Source organism: Stigmatopora argus, chromosome 13 (genome assembly GCF_051989625.1).
Source record: "Stigmatopora argus isolate UIUO_Sarg chromosome 13, RoL_Sarg_1.0, whole genome shotgun sequence".
NCBI classification, from domain to species: domain Eukaryota; kingdom Metazoa; phylum Chordata; class Actinopteri; order Syngnathiformes; family Syngnathidae; genus Stigmatopora; species Stigmatopora argus.
Genome location: NC_135399.1, coordinates 14,725,009 through 14,739,118, shown reverse-complemented (window position 1 = coordinate 14,739,118; position 14,110 = coordinate 14,725,009). Strand labels below are relative to the sequence as shown.

General features: G+C 43.2%; 1 protein-coding gene across 4 annotated transcripts in view; it reads right to left on the bottom strand.

The window, feature by feature from the left end:
- LOC144086803 (cyclic AMP receptor 4) overlaps nt 1–14,110 on the bottom strand; it is a 73,736-nt gene that overhangs the window by 51,807 nt on the left and 7,819 nt on the right. For all 4 annotated transcript variants that reach the window (XM_077616928.1, XM_077616925.1, XM_077616926.1 and 1 more), the window contains exon 6: nt 8,608–8,695. In XM_077616928.1, the coding sequence (XP_077473054.1) occupies nt 8,608–8,695 (88 nt within the window). The remainder of the gene's footprint in view (nt 1–8,607; nt 8,696–14,110) is intronic.

The window sequence follows — 14,110 nt, the reverse complement described above, 5'->3', positions numbered from 1 at the left end:
GGACGCACGTATTGGCAGCCGGCGAAGGAGCGCGGCCGGCGTCGGAGATAAAGATCGGAAAATCGGACAAAAGGACAAAAGGGATGGGGAAACGACGAGACGGCGTTCTAACAAGCGCTTTGTTTTTGTTGGTCTGCTTTGTTGAAAGTTTGGCCAAAGTCAGATTTAATTATCAATAGCCTCGGTCGGCAAAACGGTTAGCGGAGCCACGACTGCAGATCTGGACTTTTGGCAGCAAAGTTGGGATATTTTTTCTCTCCTCGATTTAGGGAATTGTGTCGGCGTCTGGTGGGAGGAAATACGGATGACGCCATAATGGCCGTGACGACTAGAAGTGCGTGAAAAGAGCGAAGAGGAGGCAGGAAAAGTATTTTGGCCCTGGGGAGATGACTTTGAAAGGGAAATCTTGTTATTTGTTTGTTTGTTTTTGATTTTTTTTTTGAAAGAGGAGTCCTAGAACCTTTTCTGACACACCTTTTATAAAATGCCGGCGGGACGGCAACAACGGCTTTTAGCACGAGGCGGGAGACGCTAGTGTCTAATGTTAAACTTCACACCCCTGTCTTGGCATTGAAAAATATTCGGACCAGAACGACTTCAAGGCGTGCCGGGAAAAAATGTTAGAAAATGTTAACTTAATGTATGGGTAAACTGAGCTTTGATATTGGCCACAGATGAAGTAAAATTGGCAAATTATTATAAATTGGCATATTATTATAAATTAGAAATGGACAGGATTCCAAGAGTTAAATAATCGTATATAAAATGGGGGAAAAAATGCAAGTCACAATTGGATATTTAATCGACACCATAAAAGTGTTGTTCCTACATTACGGTAATTCAGCTATTGCGGCAGGGCTTGGAAATTATTCATCGCTATTAAGCAGGCATTACTGTAATTGCTTTTCGTTTGGCTAAGCTAGCAGCTTTCTTTTTAAGGAAGGTAATGTGAAAAAATGGAGGGAGAAAAAGCAAATGTAGTCACAAAGTGTCAAATACTGGTTAAGCAGAAACTAGGGTCTCGTCTAAAGTCGTAAAAATCAGAAGAATAAAGTATCGCAACATTTTCTTGCTTATTTTACGTAAATACGTGAACTGGAGTAAACGTATGGGCGGCTCGGTGGATGAGTGGTTAGCGCGTCGGCCTTACAGTGGGGGACCTGGGTTCAAATCCAGGTTAGCATGTTCTTCTTGGGCCTGCGTGGGTTTTCTCCGGGTACTTCGGTTCCCTCCCACATTCCAAAGACATGCATGGTAGGCTGATTGGACAATCTAAATTGCGAATGGTGTTTTGTCTCTTTGTGCCCTGCGATTGGCCACCAATTAAGGGTGTCCCCCGCCTCTGGCCCAAAGTCAGCTGGGATAGGCTCCAGCACCCCCCCCCCCCCCCACGACCCTAGAGGGGATAAAGCGATGAGTAAGTATCAACACAAAATGAATTATGGCATAATATTCGGAGATTGAAATCGGGAAATGACAGGATTAAAAGGGATTCTATGACTTTGACATCACGCGAACGGGAAGCCGTACGCGGACTTGGACTTTTGGGCCACTTAAACGTCGGCGTGAAGACAAAACGGCATTTGGCGGCGGGCCGCCTGGCGAGCGACTCGGCGCCGATTCAGCGGGAAGCAAACGAGGAGGTACGCCTGGGCGCTCGCCGGCAGCGGGAGAAATACAAATGGTAAAATGAGCGCTGCCGTTCCCCGGTGTGACGCCTGCCGGAGGAAAGGGAGGTGAGGCGAGGCGAGGCGAGGCGAGGAAGCGGGGAGGGAGGGAGGGAGGGAGGGCGCCTTGTCAGGAAATCAATGTCGAGAGCTCGCCGACACACCGGCCGCGGCGTGCGCACACGCCGCTCGCTGGCTGGCTCGCAGCGCGGCGAGAGGGAGCTGACGAGGTCCAGAGCGCGGCGCAACATGGGCTTAATGAGGCACAGCAGGGCCGCGCCGCGTTCCGTATTACACGCGTGCGCGTGCGTAGACACTGGCGGCCTAGGACCCCTCCCCCCCCGGCTCCGGCTCCGTCACCCAGCCATCCGGCACCCTCCGCCTCCTCCTGCTGACATCTCTCTGCCCTCAGCCTGAATCCGCCCTTCAAACCCGCATTAGCATAGATGCGCACACACACACACACATACACACACACACTCTCTCTCTCTCTCTCTCTCGCTCTTTCTCTCTCTCTTTCTCTCTCTCTTTCTCTCTCTCTTTCTCTCTCTCTTTCTCTCTCTCTTTCTCTCTCTCTTTCTCTCTCTCTTTCTCTCTCTCTTTCTCTCTCACTCGCTCACTCTCTTGCATGCACTTCAATCAGTCTTGGCTCATCCCGCCTCAGCTCCTCTGGCAATTTGTTCATTCATAAACCATCACAATGAGCTATCGTTGTGTGTGTGTGTGTGTGTGTGTGTGTGTGTGTGTGTGTGTGTGTGTGTGTGTGTGTGTGTGGAAGGGGGGGCTAGGTTGTGGGGGCTGAAGGGTAATTGTGCATGCGTGCAAAGGCACATCCGCGCCCGACTAAACACACACAGCTTACGTATGCGCAGTCAATTCGCGAAAAGCCCCTCGACGCTTGCCGCTAACGCACGAACCGATTAGCGGAGCCCCGTTCGTTTTTTTTTTTTTTTTGGTTGTTGTTGTTTTGTTTTTTTTCCATTCTTCACCACACGCACGCACACATGAAAACAAAAGGGAAAGGCATGCTAAACGCCCACCCGCCCCTCACTTTTGTCCTTAGCCCATTTTGGGTTGCCTGGAAAATCCAGGAATTTTCCAGCGTTTTCCTGTGTCGTGCTCCCTACCGGATGAAACGCACAAAAGGACGAGTGTCGACTTGATACTTTTCAGACAATTATGAAGGGGTGCGGATAGACGATTTCGTCATATTGGGGGGTTTTGGATCAAAAATGAGTTGGCCGATGTGACGGAGTGGGCCGCAACTTGTTTCGATTTAACACTTTCGGGGATTGTGAGCAGCTATAACTTGAACCCTTAATAGGGCAAATGCCTTTTTGGTCTTTAAAGTACTTTAATATCGACAATTATTATGATATAAATCGTAATTTTTCCAAAAATATTGTTAGAAATAATTTCTGTAAATGCAATGCAATGTTAAATTAAATTCAAACAGATATACAGTAATCCCTCGAATATCGCGGTTAATGTAGACCAGACATTATTCGCGATAATCGAAAAATCGCAAAGCTATTCTAACTTTTTTTTTCAGTGCTGAGTCCTAGTGGCAAAAGTGGTTTCCGCTTATGAGTTTCAGCGTGGATTTTCCGTTTTTATGAACTTATATATATTTTTTAAAATAATTAATAGCAGAGAAAAATCGCGAAGAAGTGAATTTGCGATAATCGAGGAAAGACTGTACGTATAGTCCAATTACAGGAAAACACTGTAAAATGATTTTAAAAAAAAATGTATTTAACTCATTGCATGCTGGCTGCAAATGCTTATCTTTAATCAAAGATTATATCCATCACTATATTATTTGCATTTTCATTCATTTCAATGCTAAAAAAACGATACACCAATCAGAAGTAGCTTACAGAGCAAACTTTTACTTCAGTAAAAAATATCCTTAAATGCGCAATGCCTGCTCTAAAAAAATGATTTAAATTGCTGAAGTAGAACATGACTCATGTTAACGGCGCGGGCAGTAAAATGGCTCCTTTAGTCGTCAATTGTTTTATATTTTCCATAAATTTGAAATCTACAGACACCTGAAGTGAATATCCGTCGCCGTTGTTTTTGTTTTGGGTTTTTTTTGTGGCTCTTTGGAGATGGGTGGGTCCCGCCTCCGTTTTTGAAAGGCGAAATTGCGGGATTGACTTTGTCGCCGTGACTCCGAGTCAGCGCCATTTATACAAAACAGCAAATTGTCTACTTTAACAGGCGGTCGTCTCTTTCGCGCAGCAAAATTAGCACATCACAGCTTCGACTCTGGCACTGATCTGCCGGTGCTTTTTATCCCCTGTGAAGCGGGATATCATATTGTGGTAAGCGCGCGAGCTATCACGCAGCGAGCGTCTGGCGCGGCGTACATTGACGATTGCTTTCATTCCAACGGGGGCACCGGGAATGGGGGCAATAGGTGGAAGGAAGGCTTTCTCAGTTCTGGCGCCTTTTAAAAAAAGACCCGGCGATAAATAATTCCACGACGACACGGAATACATTTTGCCTTTCTAGGAGACGTTCTGTGTCGACGAGTTAGGGCGCTGGCGTCAAAACTGGCGGCCCGCGGGCCACCAGAGGAAATCATCGAGGGTTTTTTGTTGTTGTTTTTTAAGAAAAAAACATTTAAAATACTTAACATTTTTAAATTGAAAAAAAAAAGTATGTTATTTTTTTCATTAAAGGCACTTTTTAACAAACCAGAACAGAGAACTAAATAAATGAAACTGAATAATTCGGATTTTGCTAGGTAAACGTGGCCAGAGGATTATCGCAATATTTCTATATTTACTGGAAGAAAAAAAAAGTACATTTATATCGACTTATTTCCGAAAATCTTACAGGATCGTTGATCAACATGCCCAGCTTTTGCGCGGTTATTTAAGCTGATTGCAAAGCACAGCTACTGCGTGCTGCTAACTAAAGGACGGGAGTGGAATTGCAGCCACCTATTGTTTATTTTCACCAAAAACACACATCTCCGACTGATTTTGAATCAATACTTTTTGCCACACACGAGTAAATATGCAGAACATCCTCCAATTCCTGAACGCGCCACATCCATTAAAAGCTGAATCTACCGCTGCTTCGTCTTCTACAGAAGCACAGAAAAATAAAAATAGTGGCGAAACAATGCAAACTCCCACTCACCCCCAACAACAACAACAACAACAACGCAAGCCAAAACTGCCCAAATGCCAGCAATTATTATCGGCGTGAAAGGGGTTCTTGATAAGGATCGGTAGCGAGCCCATTCCGGACCCCCAAGCAGGCATCATCTCCGCGCACCATAAACCTGTCTGTTCTTGAGTTATACCGCCATTATATCCTCCGGCTTATTGCTAATCAATGCAGGGGAACTCCCAGGGGAGGGCCGCCCGGCCGGCCCGGACCCGACCCCGCCTACGCCGCCCCCCCACCACCACCACCACCCCTTCACACGCACGCAAACACCTCATCGTAGGACAAGCGCGCACACACCCCTAAGCACACCCACTAAAAAGCGGCGAGAACAATCGACTGGGTTTGGGCGGGCGGGCTTGGGCTTGGGCTTGGGCGAACGGAGCGGCTGCTAATTTGTTAAAGCTGCTTGTTCTTCCACCCACGGCGCGCATTCATTTTTTAAAACGTCCTAGGTGCGGGCGCACGCGCGCTGGCAAATAAATTCACACTCGCCGGGCGTAATGCGCTCAGGGGAGTTTGAGCGACAGGGACGGCGAGCGGCAAAGCGTGAAGATGTGCGCGCACACACGCGGCCACACAAGCTCGCACTTAGCGCCTGACACTCACTCCCTTTTCAATTAGAGTGGCGGCTGGCTGGAACGGAAAAGGAGGGAGGGACGGGAGATGGCTGTCAGGGCGCTGCAGGGAAACACATGCTCTGGCAGGCCCCACCATCACACACACACACACACACATGGACGCGCACACACACACACACACACACACACATGCACGCACACACACACACACACACGCAAGTCCCGGGCCGTCGCAAAATAAGACGCATAAGTCTCTTTTCTTTTACGCCCGAACGCCAGTCGACCCGCTATTCCGCCTCGCTTGTTTATGCGGAACTTATCAACGCCAGCAATATGGCGCCCCAGCGGGTGAATTTGAATAGCGCCTTCGCATCAGCGTTTTTAATGAGCCGCTCCGCCGTTCAAGGCTGTCCCAATTACACAGACATCAGTGCCGGGCGCCGTTCTTACGTCGGCGGCCCCGCTTTGCGGGGGAGCTGCGAGGCGGAAAAAAAGCAACGCGGCTTTTCCGGCCCGAGCTGGAAAAATACGGCGGCGCCGGGCGAAAAAGACGACCTTGGTAGAGGTCGGATCGCGACGTGCCAGCGGGGCCGGGTGTTCCTTCGTTGGGTTTCGGCGACGATCGTTCCTGTCGCCATTTTGGGCCTAAACTGGTCACCAGTCATTCGGAGAGAAATACAACCATTGGCACTCACAATGACAACACCTCCGAGTAGGAATCGATCCCGCGCTAAAGTCGACGCACTGCACATTCGGGTATCGCTCATTTTTGTGCCGGACTACGTTATAGTTTCAGCCCATAAACCATAATTGATCAACTAATGAAATGGCAGGCTTTTCCCCAACTCCGTAGATCAGGGTGTCAGACTCAGTTTGGTTCGCGGGCCGCTTTAACGTCAACTCAATTTCAAGTGTTAATAGCCCTGAATATTCAGTTTTTATAGATCTAAAACTATGTTTATTTTAGCTTTTTAAAATATATTTTTAAATTTTGCAAAATGATTTTTGAACTAAAAACACAGAAAAAATGGATTCAAAACTGACAATTATTGATTTAAAAGGGGGGGAAATCAGGAAATTTAATATAAATCTATACTCTTCATTTTAATTTGATCCTAAAACAAAGTCAGCACTCATGATTTACTTTCCCGGGCCACTCAAAATGATGCAGCGGGCCAGATTTGGCCCCCGGGCCGCCACTTTGACACTTGCCGTAGATCATTTATACACATTAAAATTGGTCCTTTTTGAGCCTTGTAATAGCAAATATTATTCTTTAGATAATGATTCTTTGAATAAAAAATGGGTCAAATTAATTTAAATATTGAAATTTACCTATTAAATATTTATTTTGTGCTTTCATTCAAAAGGAAAAACAGTAAATATTCATGAACTATTTACATTGAAATACAAAAAGGGCAAATGGCTAAGCCCAGTTATAATTATTTTACACATTTTTAGATTTAAAAAAAAATAGTAGTTCGGGCAATGAGATAAATGACGCTGTAGGACTTTAAAAAAAAAAATAAAGAGTTGATAAAAATCAGATATAAATATAATTGACAAATTAGCTATGCAGGGAGATTAGCCAACTTTTTGGAGCAAATTTTCGCAGTGATTTTCACGTTATCTCTCTCATGGGCCTCGGGGGTCTAAATATTATTGTCGTGTGGCCATACTGCTGCGACCGAGGGTCCGTACGAAGCCGGGTCAGTAGACGCTAGTGATCTCATTTGGCCAAATGGCGTGGGCCGCGTAACTGCACACTCTGGACACATCGATGTCCCGTGTTGGCGAGTTGAGTCTGAAAGGGACAGCCGAATAAATCCCGGCTCTAACGTTACGCCAATTTACAGGGAAGCTAGTGTGAAAGCGGCTTACAGAATGATATAAGACGTTTGGATTAGGTGGACGGGGCTCTACCATTAGCATTCCGGGGGAGGTAAAATGATTCGCCACAACTCCGTTAAAGGCGCAAAAAAAATTCTTATCATTTTTTTTTAGGGTTTGGGCGGAAATCACTTTGCCGTCTTCCCATAAATAAACAACGATTAAAACGGCATTCCAAAAAAAGTGGGGCAACTTGAGGCGATGGAGCGAATGTGCAGAGCTAATACCGCCAACTTGGGATGTCCCCGTTCCGATGGCGAGATTGGAAATCCGAGAGGTGGAAAAAGAGAAAAAGGCCCCAACCAAAGTCAACTACGTACGTAGCGTTTTTGCAAAAGCGCAAAGAATCGCACACAATGGAAAAGTACTCGCTGGCGTCGAGTAGTAAACAATGAATTCCTACCTTATCGTTAGTAAGATAGCTAGAGGAAAGTACATTTTGTTTCCAAAAAGAGGACAGACGCTTCCGTGCGTAAGCTTGCAAGATGCAAGCATGCAATATGTATGCATGTATATATAAACAAGTGGAAAAATATTTAGAATTCCTATCTACACTACTGAAACAAAGAGAAAATGTCCAACAACAGCAATAAACAGAAAAATCACAACCAATGTATACCACATTGGATGGCCAAATCTAGTTATTCATTTTTAGTTGTAGATGAAAAATCAAACTATTTCAATGTAATCTGTTGGTAACCTTATTTGGATTAGATATACATGTACATCTATGTGTACATTTATATATGTATGTATGTGTGTGTATATTTATATATGTATGTATGTATATGTATGTATGTATGTATGTGTGTATATATATGTATGTATGTGTGTGTATATTTATATATGTATGTATGTATATGTATGTATGTATGTGTGTATGTATATATATATATATATATATGTGTATGTATGTGTGTATATATATTTCAGAAAGACGCTTATTTATTTATTTATTGTTTAACTTGCTTATTACCCATCTATTTATGTCTAAAATGTCTTTTGCTGTGTCTGTATTCTCACCCTCTTGCTACTGTGACAATGAAAATTCCAGAATACGGATGAACAAAGTTATCCAATCCCAATTTTTTTTAAATTAATTTGTGATTATTATTTTTTGCTTGGTTGAAACCATTGCTGTACTAATAACCCTTTTTATGGTTGTAAAGTTTGGTAGCTTAGTTCACATTGTGGGACAAAAACAGATATTTGGCTGTGCTTTTTTCTTCTTCTCCGTAATCAATTTCCAAGGTATTGGTTCAAGATGGGTGGTTTGGACTCACATTTCATACTTGTTGGTGCTCATCTCTCTCACCAGGTTGACGTAAATGTTGATAGTGATGAGGCAAACCCAGACCAAGGCACTCCAGTCTGCAGGGCGGGGGGGGAAGGCGGGCGTTAAAAAAAAAAACAAGGTCAGAATGCAACGTGGCTTCCAACCGCGCACGCTCATATGTATATGTGACATTTTTTGATGAATGGAAGCCCATTCGCTAGTAATATGAAGGAAACCTGTGGCTTATAGTGATGTATGAGCGGGGGGAGCTCGGCGAGAGATAATGATGAACTATGAAAAAGCCCAGCCAGATAACGGCGGCGTGGGCGCGCGGGGGCGGAGAAAGCGGCGAGGGGGAGGGGGGCCTTGCAGATAGACGACGGTTGGATTCCAACATGGTGGAATGTAAAGAGGCTGACACAAAAGGGAAAATGTGAAACAAAGCGCCGGCGTCCCTTGTTCTACTTGGGTTTCAGCCTTCCTCTTTCGCCGTGCGTGCGTGCGTGTCCTTGTGTGCGTGCGCGTGCGCGTTTTTCTTGACAGGACGGGCAAGGCCGCTCGTCACAATGATGAATTCCCAGAGCTGCGTGCTCAGCTTACTCGCTTTCGCACAACACGACCACGCACACCAAAAAAAGCGAGCGGCGTGCGGCGACTAAGAAAATAGGCCGGCCACTCGGCCGTCTTTCGCAATAAATCAGCGTCTGCGGGACGAGTGATATGCGACTTACGCAACCGGAACGTGACCGGATCGGAGCAATAATTCCCGGGTGGGCAACCTATGGCCGGTGGGCCATAAATGACTGGCCCGGCGTGCTGCGGGTCCTCGCTTTTATGATGTTCCCAACGCGCCGGACTTTAGAGGTCATCAATGTGCAATGATTGCATTTGGTCTGCAGCGTAGAAAATGTGGCAAATTTTAAATTATATATATTTTTTCTGTAGTATTCTGACTTTGCAATCTAACGTCTTATCTTTTAAATGATCACTTTCTTGACAATCAGACTTGGCTCGCTATATTTTTTTTCAATTTTAAATTGGGACATTGACTTTCCTTCTGACATGTCAATTTGTTTTTTATTTTGAATTGTGTTATACATTAATACCTCCATCTACGAGAAGCTCGACCTACGAGATGCTCGAGATACGATGAAAATTTCGATCAAATAATTCCCCTTGATACGAGAAAAATATCCAGATGCGAGAATGCCAGGTGGCCATGACATGAGAGGCTGTTTATCATTGTAGCGCACTCTTTTTTTGCCGCATCTCTTTCGTGTATAACAGATATCTACGAGCACTGAATGGTTTCTTTCGCCTACACATGGAACGCACACAGAAAACGCACAACGAGCATGCGGGGGGCAAAAAGAGGGCTTTCTGGGTAATGAAGTATACTCGTGCACACAACACCAATAGGCAATGGCACCCTTTCTCAGAATAAAACGTCATTACCCACAATCAATACGTGGGTAGGGTAGCTATTCCTTCCTTAGCCTGTTAGCTCCCGCGATCGCTCATTCAAGACTACTTCTGGTTGGCAAGTGGTCGTGCGTTATCCTATTGTGAGGACATTTGTGTGCATCATTTTCGGAATATTTTGAAGGGAATACAACAGCAAACAGCCCATCGATAGCGAATGTGAGGGTGGAGGCGTGGCAAACCGCTAACCCGGAAAACGAAGGTAACAAAAGATTAAAACAAAATTAGAATTCAGTTTTGTGTAAAGTTACATTAAACGTATGTTTGAGTGTGTCTGTATATATTAATACAAGTTAATTTAAATTTGTTTGTTCCGTTACGAGTGCGTTATCGTGGAAAAATGCGACCCCCCCCTCTCTCTCTGTCCCTCTCTGTACCCTCCGTGAAATCCGCCCAATTTTAATATACTATTAAACACATTTTATTACTATTAAACCACTAGTTATGTGTTACTTTGTTAATAGATGGCGAATTAGAAGAAATGAATTTTTTTTTCCAATCCAATATCCTGTTTTTGGTGTTTTTTCAGATGGTTGGAACGAATTAATTTGTTTTTAGTTCATTTCAATGGGAAACGTTCGCTTGAGTTACGAAAAGCTCGACATACGAGCTCAGTCCCGGAACGGATTAAGATCGTATGTCGAGGTACCACTGTACAAGTTATATATTTGCCTAGCCTTAACTCATTCACTTCCATTGACAAATCCATTTGAACTGGGTACACTGGCAAACTGTAAAAAAACATTTTTTAACTAAAACCCCCATTTTTTTTACCCAATTCCGCACCTGTGCTCAACAAAAGAAAGCAGAACGATTTCAAACCGGCCCTTTTCTAAAAGCGGCCTTCGGATTTAAAAAAAATAATAAGTTTGGACACCCCTGGTATAGGATATAAAACCACAGAGGAACGTTATAAAACGCCCCACAAAACATTTAACCCACAAATCCTCGTATAATATAAATCTTATTTTTTTCCCCCTAAATTCACAACGAGCCTCCGATGACTTTATGAAAACGGAACGAGCCCCGCTAGGAAAAAGCTTCCCCCGCCCCTTGTTTTTAAAGCGCACCTGCCCCGTCTCCCGACACATTTCATAACATTTTATTGGCGTGAATTTAAAAGCGGCGCTACTCCGCACTGCTCCCACCCGTCTCGACGCAACACAGAACAAAGTGCCTGTTCGGGTTTATGTACAGCCGTTTGTCCCTTGCGTGAGGATGCTCGTGATAAAGCGAGCTGACACGCGGCAACCCCGCGGCACTAACTCACTGCCCATTACGCCGTGGCCGCCTCGCCGTGCGCCTTTGCCTGTGAGAGCCATAAAAAAATAAAAAAAATAAAAAAAGAGCAGCGTCCAAGGGGCGTATTAGCGCCGAGCCCTAACTAAGAATCCGGATGCTAATCGGCGGGGCTAAAGTGGCCGTATAATTGCCGTCAGAATGGCTCGCTATGGCGGAAAAACAAGGGGCTCGCGCGGGCAAATTGCGCTGGAAATGGCTTCCCGAATCGCGCCGTTGGAAAGCTGTGATTTGTTTTTATTCCGGGGAAGGGTTTGATACGCTCGGCGAAAGGAAAGATGTACAGAAAAATAATGTTTTGCTCTAAAGCAGGGATGTCAGACTCGGGTTGGTTCGCGGGCCGCTTTAACGTCAACTTGATTTCACGTGGGCCGGACCATTTTAGATATAATATTTAGATTTTTTTGAATAAATGGATTAACAGAACTGGATTAAAAGCCCTGAATATTCCGTTTTTTATAGATCTAAAACAATGTTTATTTTAGCTTTTTTTATATATATTTTTAGATTTTACAAAATGATTTTTGAACTAAAAACAGAAAAAATGGATTAAAAAATTACAATGATTGATTTAAAAGGGGGAAAATCAGGAAATTTAATATACATCTATACTCTTCATTTGAATTTGATCCTAAAACAGAAAGTCAGCACTCATGATTTACTTTCCCGGGCCACACTAAATGATGCGCCGGGCCAGATTTGGCCCCCAGGCCGCCATTTTGACACATGTGCTCCAAGGTGTACAAAGTGGCGACCGGGGATGGAACCTGACCGCCAAATCACTTTGTGCGGTCCGAGAAAGTAAATCTTTGTGTTTTATGCTAATATTCAAATGAAGTCCATATCTACAGAGTCTTTAGTTTTAAATAATAGGTGATAATTGAAATAGTTGTCCTATAAAGGCTTAATATTTTTTTAAAAGACAATTATGGGGGAAAATAAGGAACAATTTTCAATAAAAAAAAAAGGTTCAGTTATTTTGAAAACATTTCTAAACACTTTTAAAAGAATCATTCAAAAATAAATAAAAACGAATATTTTCTGTCTTTTTTTAAGAGCCCTGAATGAGAACGTTTTTGGTTTATGCACAAAAACTACTCCTTCATGTGAACAAAGTACTTTGTTTGAACTAGTTTATACATTACGACCAAATACTTTGTGTGCACCAAGAATTGATTTCACGTGCACGAAATCATTACAGCGAACTAACAAACTAGATTTGATATTGTACGGGCGACGAGGGTAAACACAACGAGCGCGCTTTGTTGTTTACAGTTACAATTAAACTTGGCTGCAAATAACTAGTAACCATCAAACCTTTCAAATAAGGATGAAAAAATGGACGAAAATATAATGCCAAACAAATTCACCAAAAATGAGATTGACTTCTCTGTTTTATGATGCTAAAAACATGCAAATATGTAAATGTGAGCGGCTAATGAATTAACTTCAGCCCATTTCCTAAGAGATGTTTGGTTTGTTTGTCTGTTTCAAAGTCCTCGCACGGCGCCAGGTTGAGATACGCTGGGCAATTTGATTGTAAAAACCCAAAAGACAGCGAGCGGACTTGCCAGAGTGATGTCAACACTTGCGGTGGCAAGTTCCTTTGCTCGTGGGAACTTTTCCCACTTTGCTCACACTATATTGCAATTTGCAATGTTTTGCTTCCAGATTTGTGGGGGAAGGCCCTTTTCTGTTCCAGGAAGATTTGATAGGCTGTCGTGTAACCGTTGCAGAAAATCCCACAGATATGCGCGCCAGCCGTAAGAGTTAGCAGACATTTTTGAACCTTTCCTGCGCGGATGATTTTTTTTCTTTCCCTAAATGTTTTGATGCCACTTTTTTTAAAGGGCAGGGGTCTCAAACTTGTGGACCCGGGGTCAATTCATGTGCATGGTACAATATTTTGCAAGCTCTGTTGGACCCCCAACTGTAGTATTAGTAATGCCCGCAAAAATGCAGAAAAAAATGCAAATAAATGAATTAATTGAAGGATATTTGGGGCGGGGGGTATTTAAATAGTGATAAATAAGTATTAAAAAAACTTATAAAACAATTATTGATAGAATAATTTAAAAAAATATATACAAACCAACCGTAGTATCAGTAATGCCCGCACAAATCCAGAAAAAAATGCAAATAAATGAATTAATTGAAGGATATTTGGGGCGGGGGGTATTTAAATCGTGATAAATAAAACGTATAAAACAATTATTAATAGAATAATTTAAAAAAAATATATCAAACTTCTATAAATGGTTACAATGAATAAAAAAGGCAAATTAAAATCTATTTTAATCCTGCCTTATGTTTGATCAATTTCTTGTGACCGCACTCTTTGGCTGCCATTGACGGCAATAAATGCTCAATTCATTTTAACTGCAAGCTTAAATGCATTTCAGTCAAATTGTGTTTTTAATATTAATTTTCCTCTTTTAGAAAGTACCCCCCAAAATACTCGGTCTTAACTAATGTCCACTAAATGCAGCAGTGTCCTTGAAAGGGTTAACGCTCTCATTAGTAAACAATGGACACCACCGCCTTCTTTTTTCAAATTTTCTTATTCCGATTTTCTCATCCAATCAGCTTTTAGCCAGCTCCAATCCGTCCCGGCCTTTGGAATTAGTAATGCTGCCAATGTAATACAAACTATATTAGTAATGGAACGTTTTCTTCAAGCGATGGGATTTTGGAATTTGTCCTCGTAGGGCACTCGAGGACATCAGCTT